The sequence below is a fragment of the Strongylocentrotus purpuratus genome, unplaced genomic scaffold, assembly GCF_000002235.5.
Source record: "Strongylocentrotus purpuratus isolate Spur 01 unplaced genomic scaffold, Spur_5.0 spur5_scaffold_17, whole genome shotgun sequence".
NCBI lineage: Eukaryota > Metazoa > Echinodermata > Echinoidea > Camarodonta > Strongylocentrotidae > Strongylocentrotus > Strongylocentrotus purpuratus.
In genome coordinates this window covers 14339531-14367301 of record NW_022145602.1, presented here as the reverse complement: position 1 = coordinate 14367301, position 27771 = coordinate 14339531, and the positions used below count along the sequence as shown (strand labels likewise).

Below are 27771 nucleotides of genomic sequence, written 5' to 3'. Positions count from 1 at the left end.
TATTAATCAATTTGTAGATAACATAGACTTGGTGAATTACCTGATGAATTTAATTTTGCAAGATTTCTTTCTTTTCAATTTTTATTTTTGTTTTAGAGAATACCGTAATGCCTTTTTTTTAATACATTTATGTATTGTGTGTATGTGAATAACAAATAATCTGCACGTACTGTTAAAAAACACTAACAAAGCACATGAATGTTTTGCTTACAATATTATTTTTCGATACTATCTTAAAAGATAGATAAATATAAAACGAAATAAATATATTTTTAAAAAATACAAAAATGAGAGATATAACGCGTGCCGTAAAGTATTTTGGTGACAATAGTCAAATTACTGACTAATCGCCATTAAACCAAAACACAACAACAACATTTGTCGTCGCGAGAGCATCGTCACTTTGTGGTTTGTCTCTTGGACAAAATCTTGCCTTGTGAAGCCGAATCTTGACCTTAGTTGTACACGTCGTTTAGGTAAGTTGATTATTCGAGATTTCCTTCTCATTATGCTGCATGGAAAGTCATGTTTGCAGCCACACGTTAGTCAAAACACACCCCTGTACCGCTTACCGTACAGAGCAGTCAGAGGTTTATAATTGTTGCTGCGGCGTTGTGTATAGATAGGGAGGCCGGCGCTAGTGTAGTTCCGTGTCCATTTTTTTTAGCAGTTTCATATCCATTCTTAGCAAAGGAAATTTAGCCCAATTTTTTACTAATTTTAATTCATAGCCATAGGTCTAAAAGTTTGATCTAGACCTAGACATAGACTAGTTTGGATCACATCCGACATCAGGAAACCTCCGTTTAAACTTTAAGGCTTCGATGTTGATGTTGTCGCTCAGTACCGTCTCTATAGCTTTGCAACTCAAACTGAAGCTATCAGTCCAAAATTATGCAAACTTCTCGTATGGTTTATGGTATCGTGCATGCGAGAAATGTGCATAATTTTGGACTGATAGCTTCAGTTTGAGGTGCAGAGCTATAGCGTAGAGATGGTACTGAGCAACGACGTCGACATCAAAGCCCTAAACGGAGGTTTCCCGATGTCGGATGTGATCCAAATTCAGGTGGAAAATGCAATAGGCCCTAGACCTCTATATCATGATTATGATTCAAATTAGTAACAAATTGGGCTAAAATTCCTTTGCTAAGCCTAAGAATGGATTATTAAACTGCTAAAAAAATGGATAGGGTCTACGGAACTACACTAGCGCCGGGAGGCCAATGCCCAAATCTAACTTTTTAATTACTACTTTGTTTATAATAAAACTAAGATTAAAAGAAAGCATTTACTTTCACTAAGACAACTCACCCATCTGCCGACTCCAGAATGTCCATAAAATAGGAGATATCCAGCTCATAATTATACATTTCCTTCTACGCGCGCGCCTGGCCGTCCGTAAGACGAGCCTTGAAACAATCAATTTCAATTACGTTGAGAATTAGACAGGCCCGAGGGAATGGGCGTGTCATCATGGTCATTGCCCGGACAACAAGTTCAAAACTTCGCGCGAAAGTACATTCATTCAGGTACGGTAATTGCATGCAAACCGCAATCGAGCCATGCTAGCCATGGCATGGAGGGTCAAAACATGATAGAGAGAAAGCTCGAAAGCCACTCATTGTAAATTAAGAAAGTAATTGAAATAAATAAATAGATCTAGGCCTAGAGGTCTACCTTAGTTTTGCGATGTATTCCAATTACTATTTCCTCATGAGTAAAGATCTGACACTGCATTATCATCGATCGATAAATCCAACTTGCACTTGTAGCGATCACAATACGGAATCAAACATGACTGCACGCATTGATAGACGTGTACTACTTACGGAGATATTTCTCTCCCTCTCTCTCTCTCTCACTAACCATATGATGATATCATACACTAAAACACACACGTTCAAATCATGGCATTCATTACACTTCTCAATTGGAGTATAGACTGCTCACATAGACTTTTTTTTTTTTACTGGAATGTCTTTTGTTACACTTCTCATACATTACTGCACGACACTGGTGTCTAGTGCTGAGAATAAGGTACTATGTGTGAGACTACGTCAAATTTGTTTTGCGCGCGATGAGACCGGAGCTCATACATATTCATATAATGATGTCGCAAGACTTCTATTTGGGGCTGGAACAATGAGGTCTCTGTTCACAGTTTTTCTTCTCAATTTGAGATGGCTCTAGCTATGGGGCTCAAACCGACGCAAGATTGACAAAAACATCGTACTCTATCTACCTTCGAATGTGCAGTTTGTAAAAATCTGCAATTAAAAAGATATAATATTTTTTCTTTATATTTTCTAGTTGTTAAAAGTGACATTTGTGCACATCTGATATGTTAATCTCTATCAAAAGTTCTTTGATATTAAATTGATTCCATATTTTTAGGCTTTACCTTCGGTCATTGAGAAGGATTTTAGTGAGCTAACCTCATCGCCCTCTAGGACCCTTCTAGTTTCTCTTGTGCGTCCGTTATTTTCGTCTGCTAGCCCAATTAATGGATTAAAATATGTCAAAATCTGGAAGATCGTCAATAAATGGTGAAAGACCGTTACAGATCCGAGATTATAGGTATGTTGTGGAGTGTGTAATTGTGTATTTATTATACATTTTATTCCATAGATATTTTTTTCTTTTTTTTCCCCTTTTTTTTCTTCTGGTAATTTTCTGACTTGGACGACGAGCGCACAAATCGTAGGCGTAGAAGCCTTACGCCCGGGCATTGGCCTCCCTACTAAGACCTTGCAGGCTTACCAAAAAGTCAATGGGATTCATTGCCTTGATTAAAAATAAAATCCATACAGTGGGTCTAGAGACGAGTCCACATCAGACAGCTGAAATTCCTGGCTTCATTATAAAATCCAAAAGTCAAAACAGGCCTAAATCCAAGGCAAAAGTAAAATAAAGGGGGGGGGGGGGGGGGAAATTGCGCCCTAATTTTTTTTTTTTTTTTAATATATTTTTTTAAAATTCTGTGTGTGTGCCATTACTAATGGCAAAATGCCCATTCTGACCTCTAAAGTATCCTACAAGCATCTCACATCGGCCATTTGGGGATGTTCATTGGTTCATTGAACACACCAGTCGTGACGAAATCATGCATATTCAGCCAATGATCCATAACAAATTTTCTTCCTGTTTGTAGGAACTGTAAGAGGCATTGATCCATCATGTCACAGTCCGTGTTTATTTTTAAGAATATAACTTTTGTCAGTAAAATACAACTTTTGGGATTAAAGAATACAGTTTTTGAACTCTTGAGGTTGGCAGGTCTGAGTATGTACAGTACATATGTACTACGTACACAGTACATGCAGTCTAGTCATTACGTCACGATCACATCACCATGGTACCAGCACGCACACAGCTAGCTGTGCGCGTTAATTTATTTATCCGGTGCGCGCATGCATGCGCATTGGGTCTATCGTCAGAATTAACGCCTATTGGCCATGCGCAGAAGTCATGACTAAAAGTTAAACACGACTTGCGCAGAACTTAAACAGTTTAGTTAAACACGACTTAGACAGGACTTAAACAGTTGTTTAGTTAGACAAGACTTAGACACTACTTCAGAATACAAAATTTAGTTAAACAGGACTTAGACACGACCTCGCGTTAAAGTCGTGTCTAACTAAACAGTCGTTTAACTTAAGACATGACTAAGTTAGACACAACTTCAGAATACGGGCCGTTGTATTTATGTAATTCAGCATTATGAATGAGGCCTCATTATTTCCATTTGTATTTATTTTTGTGATATGTTCATTTCTGGAATTTTATGCAATGTAATTGTTTTTTTGTTTTTTTTTCTATTTGTATTTCAGTTTTGACTGTTCTTTAGAGACTTGGTTAGTACCGGTAAGTTGATATTAGTTGTTAATAGAGAGTAAGTTGATCTGCTTAAGAAGGCTGAAGTCAAGTAGTTTTTAAATTAAAGCTACGATGGAATGAAACAGATCTGCATAATTGGGAACATAATTGAACGCGGAATAGGAAAGCTATGGCTTAATGAAATTTTCTATATAACATTTTTGACACTTTCGTAAGTATGTAACATCATTTTGTGGACAATTCTCAATACTCTTTCATTGGGTGTTGCCAAAATTTGAAGAGAATCCATGAATTATGTAAGGAGTTGATAAAGAAGAACAAGTTTGTTTGTTTTTAAACACCTAGTGCAAATGATAGATGTATTTTGATTTTAGTCCAATGCAATACATATAGTACAGCTGACCTTGCCTTAGTCGAACTTGGATAAGTCAAAAATTGCTATGGTTGAAAGTCTACACGTAGCCCAACCTGTTTTGTCCTATTATTTTATGATCGTCCTAAATCAAAATTTGTCTAAGTTAAAGCTATTTTATGGGTCCCAAAAGATTTGAGTTAGGCCATTAATTTTTTTTTACATGTTTAGCGTCCCCGCCCGCTTCATTTTGGGGGGGGGGCCTCCTTTCTTTTCTTTTTTTCTTCTTTTTTTTAATACAATTTTGATGATGGCTAGGTGGCTTCCAAAAGAATGAATGGAATCTTGATACATATTTGTACTGCCCTCATGCTATCTGAAAGAAACCTATCAGGATGGATAATTAATGTAGGTGACCTTTGGGGAAAAATCAATTGTAGCATGTTAATTTAGCATCAAAAGTACATACGGTAGGTAGTGTTTTGTCAAGTCCAGGGCCCTGTGGTATAAAACTATTGTATCTTTACAATTAATGGTATCTCTGCAAACACTGCTTAGCTAATAAAAATCAAGAAATCAATGGTATTTACCATAGTTTGTAGAGATATCATTAATTGTAAAGATACGATAGTTTTATGCAATGGGGCCTTGATGGTTGATATGTATGACATACTGAATTGTTATAATGAGGTTGGACTGTATTATGAAATGTTTGAGTGACATCAAAGTATGCAAATTAGTTGTTACCAAAGTTGAATTTGTGATGAATCTAACTTGGTTTATTTAATTGTTTGTTTTTTATATTTTTGTCATGTTTTACTTGTACTTTTTATTTTTTGTTTTGATGACAGGTGCTTTGGACTTTGACAGGGGCTTTGGACTTTGACGGAAGAAAGTTTTTGGAGTGTAGGTATACCGAGTGTCTAAAAAAATCAAAGTTGAAACTTTTAAATATTCTGCCAAATAAATAAAAAATGTGAAACATTCTCGGGAAATTGTCATATGTATGGATGGGTGAAGCTCTTGTCTATCATATGATGCCAACACATGTGATAATAATTCATACTTGGATGAGCACTGGCCACTTTTGTACAGGGTATGAAAATTAGATTGTGCAAGATTTGGCTGTTCAATTTGGCTGAGCGAGAAGTCCCCAAGCATAACAATTGTTAATGATCTGATGAATTTATGATTAATTACGATGGATATGGGTTTGTGCTGTGTGTGATGTGTCCCACCTCTTGCCCCACCCCACCCAACTTCATTTAAAGGAGAATGAAACCCTGATTGTTATGCCTCCGTTACGAAGTAGCCGGAGGCATTATGTTTTCGGGTTGTCCGTCCGTCTGTATGTACGTACGTACGTCCCGTTTTCGTGATCGCGTTATCTGAAGAACCGATTGATGGATTTGTGCCAAACTTTGGTCATGTATGTATCTTGCAGAGCCGATGAACTGATTAGATTTTGGGATTACGAGGTCAAAGGTCACAGGGCTCATTATGTATGCAAAAACAGCTCGTGATCGCGTTATCTGAAGAACCGATTGATGGATTGCTGCCAAACTTAGGTCATGTATGTTACTTGCAGAGTCGATGAATTGATTAAATTTTGGGGTCAAAGGTCAAAGGCCACAGCGCACATTATGTATGCAAAAACAGCTTGTGATCGCGTTATCTCAAGAACCAACCGATGGATTCCTGACAAAATTAGGTCATGTATGTTACTTGCAGAGCCAATGAACTGAGTAAATTCTTGGTTCATAAGGTCAAAGGTCATGGGCTCATTATGTATGCAAAAATAGCTTGTGAACGCATTCTCATTAGAACTGACAGATGGATTACTATTTAACTCAGGACATCTTGCAGAGCCAATGAACTGAGTAGATTTTAGGGTCATGAGGTCAAAGATCAAAGGGTCATATATGTATATGAGAAATTGCTTGTAATCACGATATTCTGAGAACCTGTTAATGGATTACAATTGAATTTGAATTCGAAAAATTTCTTCTGTCTTGGTTTGTAAAATTGCTTTATGACGGAGGCATCATTTTCGACTGCACGCAGTCGAATTCCATCTAGTTAAAATATAGATTCGGCCTGGATAGATATCACATAGTCCCATATACATCTTTCTGTGTACAGTGCTTTTAATTTACCAAAACTGGGCAAAATTTTGTATCATTTTGATGATTCCAGAACCTTGCAGTACACACCAATACTTATAGATGATCAACATTTTCTGATCGATTCCACAACGTTTCTTTTCACAATGCAATTGAATTGCATGACCAGAACTGGTCTATACCTTTAATAATATAATTTTAATTATTATACAAATACGATACAGTGGATTCTAACTAGACATACAATGTTTGTTACAGGTGGATTTGGTGGATGAGGAGGAGGACGCTGTTTCGGTGGACGAGGCGGCGGTGGACGCGGAAGGGGAGAATTCGGCGGAGGAAGGGGACGAGGAGGTATGTCTTGTTTATTTTCACCATCTTTGGAACGGTAGTTACTAAGGACTTTGATGGATGAAAATTATCATCACAATATGATTGATTTCAATCCAAACAGATAAGATCATTCTCGATTTTCATGCCTCCACTACAAAGTAGCCAGAGGCATTACTCTCAAACTGAAATAGCTTGTAATCAAAATATTCTGAGAACCTGATAATGGATTACAATCAAACTTGATAATGGATTACAATCAAACTTGAATATTAAAAATTGCTTCCGATTTGGTTTGTAAAATCGCTCTATAGCGGAGGCATCATTTTCGACTGCACGCAGTCTAAGTTCCATCTAGTTAGTCTTATTGTGTTAATCAAAAGTTAAATAATTATTATTCTGTGTGTGTCGCGTAGTCCCACATACATCTTTCTGTGTACAGTGCTTGTAACTTTACCAAGACTGGGTCAAATCTCATCATTTTGATGATCCAGATCACACCAATACTTATATGCTAGCTGAGCAACCTTTTCTGATCGATTCCACAACGTTTTTTTCACAATGCAATCGCATGACCAAAACTGGTCTTTGCCTTCAAAGGTACTATGTCCCATTTGCAGGCCAACAAAATGAAAAGGTTAAATTTCAACAGCATTTGAAAGATAATACTAATTTAGAACTTCCCTAAAAAAAGTGGGGCTTGAAAATGTCTTTAAGTTGGAAAATAACGACTATTAGTTGTCGAATCGACTTAAGAGCTATAGAGCCAGTAAGTAATGGTCTGATTTCCAGACCATTGTACCGAATGGTCGTACATTTTATGCTGCGCAAAGATTCAATCAGTTTAATTTTGGCCATTACAAGCAGAAGTGGGATATTGATGTTGACAAATGCTCATATACCCTTTACAGCTCATTTTATGTACATGTATGTTATTTTCAAAGAAGAAAAAAGCTAGTGAGTCACTCAATAGTGTCTGACAGTGAAGCTAATGTAGCAAGTAAACGGGTTTGTTTGCATAATTTGAATATTAGGACACTGCTAACGTTTAAACTTCACAGATAGGACATACATGACATATTCATAATTCCTATAAAGTTCTACAGAATTTGATTGTGGCTGCAAAAGGGACATAGTATCTTTAAGCATTGAATGAGGGCTCACTATTTGTATTTATTTTTGTAATATAATCATATTGGTATTTTATGAAATGCAATTGTTTTTTTCTTTTCTTTTTTTCTTTCAGGTTATTGACTGTTTTCAAGATTGCTGAGAGTTGCAGAGAGTAAGTTGATCTGCTTAAGAAGGCTAAAGTCAAGTAGTTTTTAAAATAAAGCTACAATGGAATGAAACAGATCTCCATAATTGGGAACATAATTGAACGCGGAATAGGAAAGCTATGGCTTAATGAAATTTTCTATGACACTTCCGTAGGTATGTAACATAATTTTGTGGACAATTCTCAATACTCTTCCATTGGGTGTTGCCAAAATTTGAAGAGAATCCTTGAATTATGTAAGGAGTTGATAAAGAAGAACAAGTTTGTTTGTTTTTAAACACCTAGTGCAAATGATAGATTGTTGGAGAAGTCGAGCAGGCTTGTAGAGCCCCAGCGATGCCTGGGCGGTGACCTGTCGATTTCCCGTCGGTGGCCGGTCGATTTTAGGTAAAAACTGGGCGAATTCGCGGAGCTTTTTCGCGCGGTGTCCCGGCAGTGACCGACCGATGACCCTCCGATTGCCGGGCGGTCTCCCACCAGCCACCGGCTGATTTTAAAGAAATTGCCTGGCGGCCGGCCAGTGATCGGCGGGGCTCCAAAATACGCTCGGTGCCTGGCCGTTCGCCGCCCGGGCACCGAAATAATCGAGCGTTCGCCGCCGAGCAATTTAAGTCAAAAATCGAAGGCGCTAGGGTCAAAGGCTGCCGACCTATTTTGGACTCGCCGCCAGGTGACCGACTGATCTCCCAGCGGCGACCGGGCGGCGACTGCTCGACAGCCTTTGACCTAGGGGCTTCGATTTTTGACCTAAATCGCTCGACGGTGAACGCTCGATTAGGCCGGCGTCCGGGCGGCGACCGGTCGCCGAGCGATTTTAGTTAAAAACTGGGCGAAATCGCGGAGCTTTTTCGCGCGATGTCCCGGCAGTGACCGACCGGTGACCCTCCGATTGCCGGGCGGTCTCCCACCAGCCACCGGCTGATTTTAAAGAAATTGCCCGGCGGCCGGCCAGTGATCGGCGGAGCTCCAAAATACGCTGGGTGCCTGGCCGTTCGCCGCCCGGGCACCGAACTAATCGAGCGTTCGCCGCCGAGCAATTTAGGTCAAAAATCGAAGGCGCTAGGTCAAAGGCTGCCGACCTATTTTGGACTCGCCGCCCAGTGACAGACTCATCTTGCAGCGGCGACCGGGCGGCGACTGCTCGACAGCCTTTGACCTAGGGGCTTCGATTTTTGACCTTAATCGCTCGACGGTGCACGCTCGATTAGGCCGGCGTCCGGGCGGCGACCGGTCGCCGAGCGATTTTAGGTAAAAACTGGGCGAAATCGCGGAGCTTTTTCGAGCGGTGTCCTGGCAGTGACCGACCGGTGACCCTCCGATTGCCGGGCGGTCTCCCACCAGCCCCCGGCTGATTTTAAAGAAATTGCCCGGCGGCCGGCCAGTGATCGGCGGAGCTCCAAAATACGCTCGGTGCCTGGCCGTTCGCCGCCCGGGCACCGAACTAATCCAGCGTTCGCCGCCGAGCAATTTAGGTCAAAAATCGAAGGCGCTAGGTCAAAGGCTGCCGACCTATTTTGGACTCGCCGCCCAGTGACCGACTAATCTTCCAGCGGCGACCGGGCGGCGACTGCTCGACAGCCTTTGACCTAGGGGCTTCGATTGTTGACCTAAATCGCTCGACGGTGCACGCTCGATTAGGCCGGCGTCCGGGCGGCGACCACCCGGTCGCCGAGCGTAGTCTGGGCGGCGAGTGAAAGTGAGCAGGCGCCGCCCGAATTTTAACTCCGCGCTAAAACTTCAGCAGCGACCGAGCGATGCCTTAAAAACGAGCGGTGACCGGGCAAAATTGGCTAAAAACTCGCCGCTCGGCCGCCGAGCAGGCTAATTTTGGGTAATGTGACTACCGTATTTGCCGGCGTAAAAGCCGCAGTATTATTGGAAGAGAAAATATCAAAAAGTCGGGGTGCGGCCTATGCGGCGAAAGAGTAATTTTTTTTTTTTTTTTTTTTTTTAGTTTCGATTTATGGCGCTATGCCTGGCAATGTCTCCCAGCTCAGTAATCAGTGTGTTGACTCACCACTCGGAAACTACAACAACAACACTAAAATTTGTCTGTCATTTTGGTTTGAAAGTAATCTTTCTAATAGATCTCAATATGTAGTTTATAATAATAATTCCTCAATTTTTTTGTCTATAACAAATGGTGTACCACAAGGTTCTATCCTACGAGCTCCTTGATGATTTCTCAAGAATTGCCCAGACGTGTCTATTGAATTTAATTAATTTTTTTTTCTATTCCTTTCTGTCTTTTGCAGGACCGAGGGTGGTACACTCCAAAGAACTCTCCAAAGAACTCTCCAAAGAACTCTCCAAAGAACTGTCCAAAGAACTCTCCAAAGAACTCTCCAAAGAACTCTCCAAAGAACTCTCCAAAGAACTGTCCAAAGAACTCTCCAAAGAACTCTCCAAAGAACTCTCCAAAGAACTTGCACTTAAACTTGCACTTGAACTTACACTTGCACTTGAACTTACACTTGCACTTGAACTTACACTTGCACTTGAACTAGCACTTGAACTTGAACTTGCACTTGAACTATCTTGAACTATCTTGAACTATTTTGAACTATCTTGAACTATTTTGAACTATCTTGAACTCTCCAAAGAACTTGCACTTGAACTTGCTCTTGAACTTACACTTGAACTAGCACTTGAACTTGAACTATCTTGAACCTTGAATCTGAAACATACTGAATGAAACTTGAATCTGGAAATCTTGAATCGAATCAAAACTGGAACAGAATATTTCTAAAGATTGTATTGCCATTTTTAGAAGACATAATTATTGTCAATTATAAAGAAATTATTGGCAGTTTCTAGAAGGAATTAAAAGTAAACTGAAATAAAAAGAAGAACAATAGAGGGAAAGGAATCTAACTCTAATTCCTGGAACTTGATAAGACCATACTTACAGTTGAAAGCAGTAATATTGTAAATCTTGGGAAAGAAAAAAAGAGGTATACATTTTAAAGAGTAAAGTAGATTGGAAAAGTAGTCGTTCAAGATAAATATTGACTGTATTGCCATTTTAGAAGACATAATTATTGTCAATTACAAAGAAATTATTAGCAGTTTCTAGAAGGAATTAAAAGTAAACTGAAATAATAAAAGAAGAATAATAGAGGAACAGGAATCTAATTCTAATTCCTGGAACTTGATAAGACCATAATTACAGTTGAAAGCAGTAATATTGTAAATCTTGGGAAAGAAAAAAAGAGGTATACATTTTAAAGAGTAAAGTAGATTGGAAAGTAGTTAATTGTAGACTTGTAATTATTAACCAGAACTGTTGCAAGTATATAAGCAAAATTTACCATGATGGATACAATTGAATTTAAGAAAACACTTGATGAAATCATGAATATACTGACTAGTTGTGCATTGGTGACCAACCCAAAGCTTAATGAATGCTGTATCTGTAACAATGAAATCAAAGAAAATGAAAGTGATGCAAGATGTGACTGTTGTAGTAAGCATTTTCATGTGACATGTATGGGATTCCCTTGTGAAGACAGACTGAGTGACCTGACATTGATCTGGATTTGTTCATTTTGTGGAAATAACAACATGGCTCATCGCATGTTTGATCAAGTATGCATCCCTTCTCATTTCAATAGATACGAACTTCTTGGTGATCATGATGAACACTGTTACTTGGATTTGAACCAATCAAGGACCCTATCAAGTACGACCAACAAAAGAAAATGTGGCAGATCAAAGAAGAGGTATGGTAAAAAGGGAAAGAAAACCAATCGATTGAGAGGAACACAACATCATATAACTGACAGGAAAACAAATGAGTCTGATAGACATAATCCTTTGGCTATGGAAAATTCATCCCAAATAGAACACGAAGAGATGCAAAATGAAAAATTTGAGGATGACTGGGTAATTGTGAAATCAAGGAAGACGAAATGGGTGGAGAAACTAAAATCAAGAAAATTGTATCCCAAATCAATAGATGATCATCAAACAGACAGGAAAATCAGAAGAAAATCGGTGAATGGCAAAGTCTTAGAACCTGGTGTAACTTACATCGGCAAAGCAATGAAGACATTCTATGAAAGCCATAGCAGAAAAAAAAAGGAAGACCGAAAGAAAGTTGATTGTAAAGAAAAGAAGGTGAAATCCGAGAAAAAAGATATCAGTGTTCAATCTTACACAGAAACTCTTTTAGGTTTATATGCCTACAGTGTGCAGTCCCCACATGCAATGAAGTTGTATAATGACATGTGTGTGCAAAGTGAAACAGCACAAACACGATCCTGGGCAGACATAGCAAGCAATTTGCCAACTCAATCTAGAACAGATACATGTGTTGATATCGATGTATGTACTTGTAATCTTTTTGAACAGATCAAGGATTTGCGAAAGTACAGAGTTCATGCTGGTGGCAAGAAAAAAGAAGCAAAGAACAAGAAAGGTCGAGCAAGGAACAAGAAAGGTCAGTCTTCCAAAGGGAAAAAAGGTACTGATGGAAATCACTCTTCTGATAAATCGGAGATTAGATTTGACAAAGATGAAGGAATAGAATTAGCAGTAAAGAATGAGAAGCAGGATACAAAGATATCGATGAATGCAGGTGACCAAGGACTTGATACAAATACATGTAAAAATGATACACACTCAGACCAGCATATTTGCAATATGAAAGACAACAAAGGTTCAGATGGAGTTGTGCAGGACGATTCAAAGAATAATCTGTTGAAATCAAATTTTGATGAAAATGGGGAAATTGAAACGGACGATGATAGTGGCAGTGATGTTCATATACCAGTGAAACGTTCGTGTGCAAGAAATTGTATAGAATCTGATAGTGATACAGACACAAGTCCTGGATGTGATTTATTCGATAGAAGTGTTTTACCAGAACGCAATATGCCTTTGAATGTTTGTGATAGACCAAAAGATATGCCCAGAAATGAACCAGTAGACAATGTCTGTGAATCGGTATTGGAAAATGATGATATGATGAAAAATGATTTTTCAGATGTTTCAGATGGTGTACAAGAAGATGCAGTGTTTGACAATGACCTGGAGAATAGAAGCTTTGATACAGTAAAAGATGGTACAGACAATGATACTGATATGTCATTTAATGATCATGCTCATTCAAGGAATCCTTTAGAATCTTCTTCAGATTCAAATATCAAAGATGAAGACATTGAAAAGGCAATAGATGCTAATATGTACACATGTACTGATGAAACAGAAAAAGAAGTTGAATTTGTAGCAGATCTTGGATTACGTGACAGACCTGATAAAGATTTCAAATTTGTACCCCTCCAGAATAATGACAAACGGAACATTTGTTCAAAACTGAATATCAGATATATAGGCAAAGGCTGTGATTCAAGGTTAGATAGAAATAGCTGTATTGGAGTTCCTTTACAGAGTAAACAAATTACTGGTGATGGCAATTGTTTCTTTCGTGCAATTTCCTATGTAATTTCTGGAACTGAGCATAATCATGCAATTCTAAGAAATGCCACTGTGAAACATTTATTGCAAACCAAGGACATGTTTAGTAATACATTGAGGCAAGAATATAGAACAGTCAGAGAATATGTTTTGAAACGTAGAATAAAGGAAGACGGAACGTGGGCTACAGACACTGAAATTAGCGCTTTAGCAAATTTAATCGATACTGATATTTATTCATACAATGACCAAGTACCATGTTGGCAATTGTTCTCTGCAAAGAAACCTGGAAGAATAAATATTGTAACATCTGATAAGGGAATTTATATACTGTACACAGGAAATGTTCATTTTAATGTTGTTGAATCTGTAGATTTTGGCAATTTCAATTCATTGGAACAGACAAGAACAACTAAAGAAGATAGAACGTCAAAGAGAACTCTGCCATGTCCATCAATTCAGGCTGATGTTAAAGTAAAGCATGTGTTGAAGAAGTGTAGATCCAAGTCGCAGATAGAGGAAGAAATTGATGAAGTAGTGGATAAGTCTCCTGAAACATTTCAAAACCATGTTGATCCAAAGGGAAAAAAACGTAGGCTCACGTTGGAGACTGGTACGATAAATCACGATGAGAGGAAAGGTACTGCAAATCTTTTGGACATGACATATGAACAGTGTGCAAGTAATCAGTCTGAATCAGTCGTTCACAACGAATGTAACACCAAGGACGAAACCCTTGAAAGTGATCACAAAGACAAATGCACGAGAGTCGATACACAAATAACGCTTGTTGCCCAAGGGACATTCAATCAAGGTGATACAAGATTTGGTGACTTAAGTGGAAAGCAGTGTGTTACCAATTCACTTTCTGCACTGTTGTATAGCAAGGTAAAAAATGCCAATGATTGGAAAAGTACAGATCTAGACAGGATTTTGAATAACGGTAATGAATTATACTGTTACATACAGCGATCCACTTCACTCGACAACCAATACTTATTGATATCTGATCTATTTGAATATTTGGATGCGTACAATGAATTGTTTAACATAGTACGCCGTGAACCAGTCACTGGATTGTTAGATGGAGATGAATTGATATTGGCCCAGTCTCTTTCGATGACATTGAAGCAAGCACTCGAAAAAGAACTCTGTACTGATTCTGATGCATGTTTTGTGACATTTGCTAGAAGTACTTTCATTGTATTATCTGGTCAAGATGGTTTCTTTATATTTGATTCACATTCCAGAAGCAGTCGAGGTTTCCTGAGTTGTAACGGACACAGTGTTGTACTTCATACTCAAAGCTGGCAAGGTGTGTACAAGCATTGCATGAGGTTAGCAAAATCAATGGGATGCCCCCTGCACACCGAATATGAAGTAACTAGTGTATGTGCTAAAGCAACTTCCGGTAAGAATGAAACCTTGAAAGGCTATCCACAGTTACAGGATTTTGTTTGTAATCCAATTCCTTCGTCAAATACGCACAGTGAAAGTCAGTCTGGAAGCTCTGGATGTTCCATACATTGTGAAAGCTTTGATGAAGTTCAAATATTGGATGAGAGTGTTTCCCCACAAAAGATGATTGATAACCCAAATGTATTTGTCTTCCCTGAAGAAGCAAATGAAGCGATCATTCATGATGTACATTATAACGGTCAGGAATTAAAACTGAAGAGTGTGACAATTACCTTAACCAAACTGAAAGAACCACAGCTGAATAATAGTTGTCTTCTGAAAGGAAATGACTCCATAAAAACAGAATATGAAAATGAACATAAGGGAGACTCAAAAAATTGTACTAAATGTGAAAATGACTCTGATAGATTGAATTTAGTGACGAAAGTTCAGAATTCCAACTCTATCTTAAGCAGAAAACGAAAATGGAGTAATCTCGAAAGCGATGCAAATGTTGATGTTGACCATGGCAAGGAAATTCGAAAATCCAAATGGGTGAAAATGAATGAGAACGACAGCTTAAGAATTGATGCAAGCAAATGTGCTGATAGTAATGACGAATTAATAATAATTGGAGAAGTTCATGTTAGAAATGTAGACCCAGGAAAAAAAAACGTAAAAACAGAGAAAGTTCTAATCAAATTAGGAAGCGCAAGAGACAGCAAATGAGAGAAAAACGAGCCCTGGCCAAAGATGAAATCATTAAGAAAAAGGAAAAGTGTCTACACAATGCGCAAATGAGGAAAAATAAGTCGAAGAATAAATATCGAAATGATTTAACCTACAAAATCAAAAAAATAAATGAAGTAAAACAAAGACAAAAAGAGAATTACAACACTGATTTATCACACAAAATAAAGCAAGGAGCTTATGTCAAACAAAGGCAAAAAGAAATGTATAAAGAGGATTCAAATTTCAGGAACATACAGCTAAATATTATGAAAACCAAATATCATTCTGATTTACATTATAAAAAGAAAATTTTGTATAGAAATAAACAGAAATATTTGATAAATGAAGGATTCAAAGAAAATGTTAAAACAGTTATGAGGACTAAAATGAAAAATAAATATTGGAACAATGAACATTTCAGACGAATGCATAAAAGTAAAATAAGAAGTAAATATTTGAACAATGAACATTTCAGACAAATGCATAAAAACAAAATAAGAAGTAAATATTTGAACAATGAACATTTCAGACGAATGCATAAAAGTAAAATAAGAAGTAAATATTCGAACAATGAACATTTCAGACAAATGCATAAAAACAAAATAAGAAGTAAATATTCGAACAATGAACATTTCAGACAAATGCATAAAAACAAAATAAGAAGTAAATATTCAAACAATGAAAATTTCAAGGAAAAACAACAAGATACCATGAAAATATTGTCAAAAATTAGATACAAAGGTAAAGAATTTAAGGAAAAGAAATTGATGAGCTTAAAAATGAAATATAAAAGAATTGAAAAATATAGGCAAAATGTAATAAAACAAAATCGAAAAAGGTTTGCACTTCGAACAGTAAAATTGTCAGAGTTTGATATTGTACTTGAAGAATTTAGAAAGATAATTTCTCATGGCCCAGAATATGTGTGCTGTGTATGCTTAAAACTTCTCTTTGAGAACCAAGTATTGAAATGTAAAAAGAGTAATTATAAAATTCAGACATGCATAAGTGAAGAATATTTGCATGTTTGCAATTCAGAATGCCGGTCAAAATGTTTAATAGGCCAGTCAGCCCGATCGTCACTATGGATATGCTTCACCTGTCATAGAAAATTGAAAGCTGGAAAAGTACCTCCAGAAGCAAATATGAACAATTTACAATTACATGAAGTTCCAGAAGAGCTTGCCAATCTGAACAATTTAGAACAGCATTTGATTGCATTGAATATCCCTTTCATGAAGTTAATGGCGTTGCCTAAAGGTGGTCAAAATGGAGTCCATGGCCCAGTCGTGTGCGTGCCTTCAAACACTTATGAAACAGTAGATATGTTGCCAAGACCACAGACTGAAGATCAATTGATCCGTGTTAAACTCAAACGAAAATTGTCGTACAAAAGCTATTATGAGTACAAATTTGTAGATAAATCTAACTTGCTTAATGCTCTGCAGTATTTAAAAGCAAATAATAAGTGGTATTTCGATGTTACAGTAAATGATAAATGGGAAAACTCACTTGAACGAAATGAACAGGATAATGAAAAGGAAGAAGCAGTGGAAATCGGTGGTAAAGCTCGTTTAGCAAAATATTGGAAGGAAATGGAAGAACAAATTGATTACATTTTGTCCAAAGACAAAAATGCTAATGAAAACATGCAAGACAACAGTAAACTACAACAAAAAATAGATGACAACGACACTGAAGACGATATGGAAGAACGCTTACGCGGTATTCAGTTAGACTCGTGTCTCCAGCCAGTAGATATTGGACAGGAAATATTAGATCAGTATTTTGAAGACATAATATGTTGTGCTCCTTGTGAAGGAAGAAGCCCGGTATCAATTCTACAAGATGAAAGCAATGAGGCCAAATGTTTCCCAGTGTTATTTCCTAAAGGTCAACCAACATTCCATGATAGAAGAGATGAAAAAATAACATTAGGACGTTATCTGCATAACCGACTGATGCACGTGGACAATAGATTTGCTCAGAATACAGATTACATCTTTTATGCACAATATATTTATGAAATTCAACAGGTTATATCACAAGTTTCTATCGCTTTAAGGCAAAGTCCAAACAAAAAAGATGATTCGTCTTCAATAACTGCCTCAGATTTGAAAGATGCAGAGAAAGTTAAAAAAATACTAAAATCAGACAAGGGCTATAAATTTTTAAAGCAAATTCGTGGAACACCTCCATTCTGGCAAAAGACACAAAAAGATGTTCTCGCAATGGTAAGACAGCTTGGAAAGCCCACATGGTTTGCTTCTTTCTCATCTGCCGATATGAGATGGCCAGAATTAATGAATACATTGCTTAGACAAAAAGGAGACACCAGGGAATCGAGTGAATTAGACTACACAGAAAAATGTAATCTTTTAAGATCAAATCCAGTAACAGTTGCCAGAATGTTTGATAAAAGATTTCACACTTTTATGAAGAGAGTTATTTTATCTCCCGCTGCACCGATTGGTAAAGTAGTTGATTCATTTTGGAGAGTAGAGTATCAAGCTCGTGGTTCCCCTCACATTCATGCCTTGTTCTGGGTTCAAAATGCTCCACAGTTGGGTATCGATAAAGATGATGATGTCGTACAATTCGTAGATAAATACATTTCTTGCCAGAAACCGGATGAAAAGGAAGATCGAGAACTGCATGAAATAGTAAGCAAGGTCCAACAACACAGTAAGAAACATTCTAAATCTTGCACAAAAACAGGAAAGGCGTGTAGATTTAATTTCCCGAGACCACCATCTGGAAAAACATTCATTGTAACACCTGTTGAAGAGATTCCAGCTAAAGATTGTGGGAAAGTGCAAAATAAGGGAAAGGACAATGATCAAGTTAAAGCTTCTGAAAAGACTAAAGATGATGCAGAGAAATTGTTGAAGTCAGTTAAAGATGCATTATCCAATGGAATCGAGTACAACAGTGTAAACCATCTCTTTGAAAAGCTTGGCATTACACAAAATCAATTTGAGAATGCACATAATGAATTAGCATCACAACAAAGTATAATCATCAAAAGAGAAATACAAGATGTATGGGTGAATCAGTTTAATCCAAGTCTACTAAGAAGCTGGAATGCCAACATGGATTTGCAGTTCGTAACAAATGTATTTGCATGCGTGGCTTATATTGTATCCTACATGTCAAAAGCTGAACGAGAAATCGGAATGCTATTGAGTCATACACTATCAGAAATGAAAGAGGGAAATGAAAACGCAAAGGAAAGCATGAAAAAACTTGGCCAGGTGTACATGCAAAATCGTGAAGTGTCTGCTCAAGAAAGCGTCTATCGTGTTTGCAGTCTCAGATTGAAAGAATGTTCTAGGAAAGTGGAATTCATTCCTGTTGGACCCAACCCTGTCAGAATGAGTTTACCATTAAGCGTTATAAAAAGCAGACCAGATAACGATAATGATGATGATGAGAATGTTTGGATGCCTAGCAAGCTCGACAGATACAAAGCTCGACCTAAAAACGCAGAATTCAGTGATATGTGTCTTGCAACGTTTTGTTCTCAGTATAGAATCTTAACTGCATCCCAAAAGCCAAGTACAAGAAGTAAAAATGTCTTTAAATTAGATAACGATCTGGGATATATTCAGAAGCGTACTCGTACGGGAGATGCAGTTGTAAGATATCCCCGATTCTCACCCATCATCTCACCCGAAAAATATTATTTGAGCATTTTGCAACTGTTTCTGCCATATTTTGAAGATGGACAATTAAAGCCCCCAACATTTGAAACACATGAAGAGTTCTACGAGACAGGTTCTGTGAAAATATGTGGACGTGAATTGGAGAAAGTCTGGTCAATTGTCTGTACTAACCGAAAGAAGTTTGAAATGAATGCCGATGCAATTGATCATGCACAGGAGCATCTTGACAAATTTGGTCCACACGAAGATGCATGGGGTCTTTTATGTCCGGAAAAGGAAGTAGAGCGACTTGAACATCCCAAAGAAAATGTAGATGTCGAAGATTGTGATGGAGATCTTGATATCCCAGATTTAAAGAATGAACCGAAAAAAGATGACTATAGCATCGAACTACGTTCAGTAAAAATTTCCAAACAAGATGGACATTCTTTGATGAGGTCTTTGAATGAGAAGCAACAGAGTGTTTTTTACAAAATACGACAGTGGTGTTTAGATAGAGTAAATGGAAAATCGGTCGAACCGTTTCATATGTTTCTAACTGGAGGTGCTGGCACTGGAAAGAGTCATTTGATCAAATGTCTTTACTATGAAGCAACACGTATACTAGCCCGAATGTTGCCACATCCTGATGATGTCTCAGTATTGAAAATGGCTCCAACCGGAGTAGCTGCATACAATATCAATGGCAATACTATACATAGTATTCTTTCTATTCCAATCAATGCACAAAGACTGTATCAACCGCTGAGTGATAACAAAATAAGTGTCCTTCGAAATAAGCTGGCTGAATTGCAAATTTTAATCATAGATGAAGTATCAATGGTAGATCAAAAGATGATGTCTTACATTCACGGCCGCCTACGACAAATAAAACAATCACGCGATCAAACTGCTTTTGCTGGTGTTTCAGTTATTGCTGTGGGAGACATGTATCAGTTACCTCCAGTCTTAGGAACTCCTTTATATAAAGACACACTCAATGGTGCATTGTGGAATGCTAATTTCAAGAAAGTAGAACTTGAAGACATTATGAGACAAAAAGACGATACCCAATTCGCTTTTCTCTTAAATAGATTACGTGTAAAAGAAGGGGATGAAATTCTCTGTGATGAAGACCTAGCAATGCTCAAGTCCTGTGAAACTGGCGAAGAATGTGAAAATGCTCTGCATATCTATGCATGTAACAATGAAGTAGATGCTTGGAACAAGAAATTATTGCATACAAAATGTGGAGATGTGATATGCGTAAAAGCACAAGACATGGACAAAGATGTTAAAAAAGGAAATCAAATACTGGAAAAACCTTATACAAAGATGAAAACCCAGTTGCCTCCTTATCTGTGGATTGCAGTTAATGCTAGAGTGATGTTGCTCAAAAACATTGATGTTAGTAAAGGCCTGACAAATGGATGTTTCGGAAATGTAACAGAAATAATAACGGATCATACAAATTTGAATCCAGTTTGCATCAAAGTTAATTTTGAGAAGGCCGATATTGGTATTCATTCAATCGAAATGTCTGAAGAATCCATTGGTAAGAAATATGTGAGAAAACAATTTCCACTTAAGCTTGCTTATGCTTGCACAATTCATAAAGTACAAGGTTCGACATTAGACAAAGCTGTTGTATCATTAAAAAATGTATTTCAATCTGGACAGGCATATGTTGGGCTTAGTCGCGTTACTTCGTTATCTGGACTTGTGATAGAACATTTCGATCCTAAACGTATATATTGTAATCCAGAAATTAAAGAACGCATTGAGATTATGAAGCCGTTTATCGAGAATGAAACTTCTGAAGATATTCACGATTATAACTTTTCTTTGGTAATGCAAAATGTACAAGGATTAAAACAGCATTTTACTGATTTCAAATCCCAGTGCCAATTTGTGAATGTAGATTTTATTTGCTTGACCGAAACATGGATTAATGATGATGATCTCTGTGACGTTATTTTAGATAACTTTCTATTTTATCATCAGCCACGACATCTGTCATACTGTAATTCTGGAGTTGGAAATGTACTCAAAGAACAATCGCACGGAGGTGTTGCAATGTATATCAAGAATACATATTCAAGTAGATTAAACATATCTGTCGACAACTTAGAGTTTATCGCAATTCTTGTCACCAAACCAGTTTCTGTTGTGATTTCAGTCGTTTATCGACCTCCATCATATAGTATCAAATCATTCTGTGAATCATTAGACAATTTGCTAGATGCATTACACAAAAGAAGCATTAGGTGTATTGTGATGGGAGATTTTAATGAGGATTTGTTTAAAGGTTCTTCACAGGTAAACAAGCTAATGTGTAATAAAGGTTACAAACAGCATGTTGTTAATGCTACTACTGAGAAGGGAACATTGATAGATCATGTGTACAGCAAGGGACTAGATTTATTGGAAACAGAGGTCATCCCTACATATTATAGTTACCATGAAGCTGTTAAGATTGCTTTTTAATATTAGTAGTAAAATGAGAAGAATAAACGAGTAAATTTCTTAATTTTGTTGATAATTAAACATTTTCATTTATCATGTCTTCATTCTTGCAAAAATGAATATGAATATTATTCCTTTTTAAAAGGGTTGTCAATATTTTATTGGCTTACCGTACACTTATCAATGATATCATCTGCCATGGACATCACATTGAAAGCAGGTTGTAAAGTTGGTAAAAACCCTTTTCTTAAGGTGATGAGTTGAAGGATTTATGTGTTGTCACTCCTTGCCTTTCAAACCTTAGTATCTTTAAACATCACTCACATCATGACATGTACATGTATTTCGAACTTATAGATAATATTTTACAAATCTAAAACAATGGTGCACATTTAGAATACTGGATTGATAGGTGGATGGATAACAAGATCATACATCCATGCTTTTTCTTCCCAGATTAAGGATTGTCGACCTGATCCGTATATTGAAGTTGGAACATTCCATGAACCTTGCAAAGTGCTCATTTTTTGACTGGGTTGGAGTAGGAGACAAGGTACTTCACGGTGGAAACCATCACTCTGAAGAAGACACTCAAATCAGAGATCAAGCTTGAACGTGACAATGAAACATGCAAGTATTTAAGTAAAGACTCTACAAAATAATTAATCCATCCTAACTTTTATAACTTTTATAACTTTTATAACTTTTATAACTTTTATAACTTTTAAACTTTTAAACTCTTTTTTTGCCATAATGTCACTATGCTTTTCTAATTCTTTATCAGTAAAAATTTCGGTATTTTAATAAGCTGGGAATTGCCTCGACAGAACCTTTATTTGGTTCTTTTGCAATTTCCATTTCATGTACATTATCTATTTCCTTGATTTCTTACTCTTGTCTTTACTTCTCTTTTTAATTGTGTGTTTAAAGTTCAATGTATACTGTGTATCCTACATGTAAATATGTTGTCAATGTACAATGTTTTTCAATGTACTTTTTTTAAATGGACTTGAATAAAATAAAATTTAATTTAATTGAATTGAAAGAAGAGGTTGATATCATGGTTATATATGGAATATCAAAATGGGAAGGTTAATGATAATGAAAGAATACTAATATCGGGACGCAATGCTGGAATGTTATTGTTTGGTAGTGATAATGCGTTTTAGTTGAGTAGGTTATTCACTATGATGTAAGTTGTTTGAGTCAATGAAAATTGGAGTACGACCAGTACGATTAAATCATATTTAGTACGATAATAAGAGTGAAATACGATCTTAAAATACAATTTTTAATCTTTTTTCCCCAAAAAAAACAAACACGGAATCGCATAGAAACATGTACGAGTAAACCCCTGCAACCCCAACAAAAACTGTGCTTTACAATTTTCTCATTAAATTTTAATGAAAGAGCAAACATATTTCTGAAATTCTACTGGCCCTGGGCTATTTTGAGCAACCCCTGACTGCAGGGGGGGGGGGGGGGGGGGGGCTGTCGATATTTGAAAATGCAAAGGTTAATTTGCATAAATTTTGAATATGCAAATTTCATGTTATTTTCTTTAATATGTATTATATTGTTTTTTATTTCTTATTATATCTCGAGGGCTTAAAACCAGAACTGTCTATGTCCATTTTTTGTGAAATTGAGTTAAGTCCACCAAAGTACTGTATATTCATTTCAGTTTGTGTGCCAGAACTGTCTATTCCCATGTATGTCCATTAGCCATTTTACTTTTCATGTCCAGACTGTTTCAAGTACTTTCATGCATTCATTAAGAATTGCGCAGTACTTGCAGTTTTCTACTAATTAAGCAGATTAGATTCCCTATGCAGCTTCCACTGATTGTGGCCAAGCAACACCATATCATTGCCCGGAAAAAACGTAATGATGAATAAAAAAGACCAATGTGCAACATGTACGAAGTATGACCAGTTGTCGGGAGAACAGAAGGAGAATTTCATGGAAACCCATCTCGTGCGAAAAACAAAGGCTTAAGGTTCCAAAGCAGTACCCTTGCATCGTGTAGGACAGGAAATCATTGTGAATAAGATGGAGCGCAAAAGAGGACAAGCTTACAACAAGAAATATGCTGATGACTTTGACTTGACTTTGACTTCATTGTATCATCAGGAAAGAGCAAACATCATGCAACTTGCAAGGTATGTCGCCAAGATTTGTCAATTTTGCATGGCGGTTGTAATGACATTGTTGTTCATTGCAAATCAAAGCAACACATCACTGCTTTCCAGTCTGAATCGTCGGCATGAAAAATAACATCATGGATGTCAACCTCCAAGGATTTTAATATAACTAGAGCTGAGTGCTTATTTACATCATTTTATTTGGAGCACAATATTCCTCTGTCAGCTGCAAGTCACATGGGACCATTGTTGAGGAAAACCTTTCCTAATTCTGAGGAGGTTAAGAAGTTTTCCAGTGCAAGGACCAAACTTGTTGTCTTGTGCGTGAAATGGCAAAAGATGAACAAGGACAGATCGTTTCAGACATGAGAGCACGGCCATTTGCAATATCAACTGATGGGAGTAATGTCAGCGACAGTAACTATACCCAATTGTCATCAACTACCATGATGGTAAGCAAATTTCTTGTACTCTGCTTTCCCTCCCAACCTTAGAAATGGCAGGAACTGGTGGAAATATTGCACAATTGCTCATAACAGAGCTGCAGAATCATGATATCTCATGGGACAATTGCACATCATTGGGATAAGACAATGCATCAGGCATGACTGGTGTACACAAGGGAATTGGGGCATGCCTCAGAAAGTGTCAGCCAAACCTCATTGTGCTTGGTTGCCCCAATCAACTAATTGATCTTGCTGCCAAAGCTGTGTCATCTGCATTACCATATTCAATTGACTCGCTCCTCATTGATGTGTTCTACTATCTGGAAGCCAGCGTGAACAGGAAATTGAATCTCAAGAAGTTCCAGATGCTAATTGGGAACGAAGCTAGTGCAGGCAATTCTGAAACATGCTTGTACGAGATGGCTGAGCTTGGGCCAATGCTTGCCAAGATTTATCTAGCAAAGTGTCAGCCCAGCAGTAGAAGCCTACTCAACAGACCAAGCACAAGACGCCTACTGAACAGACACAGCAGAAGAAGCCTACTCAACAGACCAAGGCAACCAAGAATAGTGTCCAGACTGCACTTGTTCCAAAGAAGCCAACTCCAGCTGTGAAAAATAAACCTGCTCAGGGATCTCAACTACAGGTAAGGCTAGAAAATGTATTACTACAAGGCATCTACTCCTTTTCATTCCATTTAAATATGGCCATCATTAAAATTACCAGATTTGAATAGATTATCCCTAGCAGTAGAGAGCTTTCTTAATGTTTGAATTAATCAGCTTTTACTCCTCAAATTGGCAATAGTTATTTTCATTTTACATTGTAAAATAGTTTGAAAAAAATAAAAAACTACATGAACCAGAATGGTAATTGCAAAATTTAATTTAATGTGTAATTAAATTGTTTGCTTATAAATTAAAGTCATTATCAATAGTGTTGCAGGCATCGCATGAAGTTTTTAAACTTGTCTTGTCCTACAGGAAAAGCCTCCTCACCAAACCAAGATGACTGCACAACTCCAAGCATTCCGCATTCCCAAGAAGGTGTCTGCAGATCCACCACATGTGAGCAAACCTGCCCAGTCTCAGACCCAAGTGAGTACAAAAGTTGATCATATATACAGGGTGACAGTTAAATATGTACCTTTTCATCATTTTTTCTTTCTTATTTTTAGTTCATTTACTTGTTAGCTCTTTCTCTTCCAATCATCTTCACTCCGCTGTTCAGTTTACAGATATAAACATTTATTCAATAATGCTAGTCATGTGCCAAGATTTCAAATGTAGTGTATCTTTTTAATTGTAAACAGTGTCAGTAGTCTTATTTCTTTCTCATATGGTAATCAATAATTTTTCTTCCTCCCAGGTTCAACTTCAAGCACCACAGCCACAACACAGTAGACCATCTTCAAGCTGTACTACTCGGGGAAAAACGACAAGTGAGGGACACTTCGGATACACCTAGCAAGAAGCAGAAGACTGGGAAACTTGTCGGCAAGGCAACAGGCTCAACAGTGCTCAAGGCTGGAACTTCCAGTCATCCCAGTACGATTTCTAGTAAAATGACTGGAAATGAAAAAAACAAGATGTGGAGAAAAGAAGAAAACAAGACAGACAGTAAAGGATGAAACAAGACAGGAAAGAATTCTGAAGTCATTGCACTCAAACCCAATATTAGCCATTGCACATTTTCTCAGCCACAGCATCATTGCGTCTGACAAGAAAAGTGTCATCTTCCAGATGAGAAGTCCTCTGATACACAAGCTGAAAGGAATACAAGAAAGTCTACTGCGTGACTTGTACAGCCAATTGTAGCTCCACAAGCAATCATTGCAGCCACAGACTTGACCCTTCTGGACTACAAGAACAAGGAGAATCTTCGTGAAGAATCTGAAATGGTCATAGGAAGCGCAACAAGAGAAATTGTGAACACTTTAGATGAGTCTGATTGCCATAAGTTTTATGCAGCAGTGCGTTCATATTACACCAAGGCATGTGACTACATTGTAAGTAAGTTTCCATTCAAGTCTGATGTTCTCATCCATGTGCAAGTGGCTGACATTGCATGTCAGAAGGATGCCAAATTAACTTCTCTAAATTCTTCATCAACAAGTTCCCCTGCATGCTGCTTCAGGAAGAAGAAGACAAGCACAGTGCCCTAGATGCTCTGGAGAACCAGTTTCTTATCTATCAACTTGCTCAGCTTCCGTACTTAGTGCAAAATGAGGAATCTACTGACAAGCAGTGGACAAGTATGATGACAGAGAAGAATGCTTCTGGTGAACTGTGCTATGACAGACTTGCAAGAGTAATGCTTGGGATTCTAACCATACCCCATACCAATGCTGAATGTGAAAGGGTCTTCAGTCAGGTGCGAAAGAACAAAACTGACTTCAGAGGGTCCATGAGCAACAAAACTCTAGAAAGTGTCCTTATTACTAAGGCTCGCCAAACAACACCCTGCTACATGAGGGAATGTGACTCTGATTTTCCGAAGAGAGCAAAATCTGCAACATACAGAGCTCTAAATGAGTAGTATGGGAGTGTCAGGGAAGGCAGGTAAACCTGTGTTTTTCTCAGAACTCATTTTTCTAATTACTCAACTACCCATTTTAAAAGGTTGAATTTTATGGGAAATGGTCCCTAAAATAGGCTCAGATTGCACCAGAGAGCATCTAGTACCCCGGCTAAAGAGACTTCGTGCTCGTGATGTTCGCTATGCGCACATGATATTCAGTTTTACTTTAAATGTTACTAATTGAAAATTCCAAATGTTGGCAGCTATGCCAGGCCAAGGTAGTTGCTGGAAAGAGGACTTTTGTCTCGGCTTCCTTTGATTTGCAAAGTGAATGTGGCTGCAACGTTACTCTATGCCATCCAGAACACACATCTCAAAGTCATCGCACACAATTTTCTGGAGAGTGGGCATTCCCACATGGAATGCAATAGCATGCATTCTGCTATTGAAACAGAAAAAAAGAACATCAATGTCTTCACAATGCATGACTGGGTAAAAAATCTTCCACAAATTAAGACGTCGGCTTCCATACAAGGTCATAAACATGTGCCATGGAGACTTTTATGATTTGAAAAAACTCTCACAGCAGATCATGAATAACAAACGCCCAGACGAAGATGGACACGTCTTCAACTGGCTACATGTAAAGAGCTTCCAATACAGGAAGGAAGAGCAAGGCACCATCTGCTACCATCTATAGCTACTTGGATGACTACGAGAAGATAGATCATCAGTTCCACGTAATCTGGACCTTGTCTACCAAGAGAAGCATTAAAAAAAAAACTAAACCTTAAGAAGAAGGATCTCATCAACTTGTGCAATAGCCTAGCTATTCCTGAAGAGTTCCATGGATGGTATTTGGCACTCCCATTTTGTAAGTTTTTGACATTGACAGGGTCAAAAGGTCATGGCCTCCATGTATGATGTTTGACCAAGTATTATTCATAAGTTAATGGCATTGAACATAACTACTTCATTTTGTCAGATTTTATGCTTGCAATCAAACTACTTTCAAATGCATTTTTACTCAAAATGGCATATTTGGACATAGACAGTTGTGGTTTTAAGCCCTCAATCTA

The 27771-nt window shown here is 37.6% G+C and overlaps 1 protein-coding gene and 2 long non-coding RNA genes across 10 annotated transcripts; all 3 read left to right on the top strand.

Annotated features, from left to right (window-relative positions):
- Positions 1-328: 328 nt before the first annotated feature.
- LOC115924914 lies at positions 329-10228 on the top strand. The gene is made up of 6 exons (XR_004064473.1): positions 329-476; positions 3834-3867; positions 5044-5098; positions 6574-6669; positions 7892-7930; positions 10180-10228. It is a non-coding gene; the product is annotated as an uncharacterized LOC115924914 (long non-coding RNA).
- Positions 10229-11176: 948 nt separating this feature from the next.
- Positions 11177-22909, top strand: LOC115924912. Of its 8 annotated transcripts, none has more exons than XR_004064468.1 (4): positions 11177-11646; positions 12278-12365; positions 14593-14731; positions 22039-22909. XR_004064468.1 is itself a non-coding variant. In XM_030987772.1 (4 exons), the coding sequence occupies exons 1-4, from the start codon at positions 11626-11628 to the stop codon at positions 14610-14612; spliced, it is 231 nt and encodes a 76-aa protein (XP_030843632.1). In that variant the 5' UTR covers positions 11177-11625; the 3' UTR covers positions 14613-15598. The 8 variants fall into 8 exon arrangements, 3 of the variants coding, with proteins under 3 accessions (XP_030843632.1, XP_030843631.1, XP_030843630.1); XR_004064467.1 differs by having other exon boundaries at positions 14593-14753; XR_004064469.1 differs by lacking the exon at positions 22039-22909 and adding an exon at positions 12912-12989 and having other exon boundaries at positions 14593-15598.
- Positions 22910-23121: 212 nt separating this feature from the next.
- LOC115924913 lies at positions 23122-27475 on the top strand. Its single transcript, XR_004064472.1, has 3 exons — positions 23122-24818; positions 25156-25269; positions 25541-27475. It is a non-coding gene; the product is annotated as an uncharacterized LOC115924913 (long non-coding RNA).
- Positions 27476-27771: the final 296 nt, after the last annotated feature.

Coding starts and splice junctions, on each gene's coding strand:
- LOC115924912 (XM_030987770.1), top strand. CDS start 11,237: ATGATGGATACAATTGAATTTAAGAAAACACTTGATGAAATCATGAAT. Junction 11,647..12,277: donor TGTGGCAGATCAAAGAAGAG/GTATGGTAAAAA, acceptor CTTTTTGAACAG/ATCAAGGATTTGCGAAAGTA. Junction 12,390..14,592: donor GTCTTCCAAAGGGAAAAAAG/GTACTGATGGAA, acceptor TTCACATTCCAG/AAGCAGTCGAGGTTTCCTGA.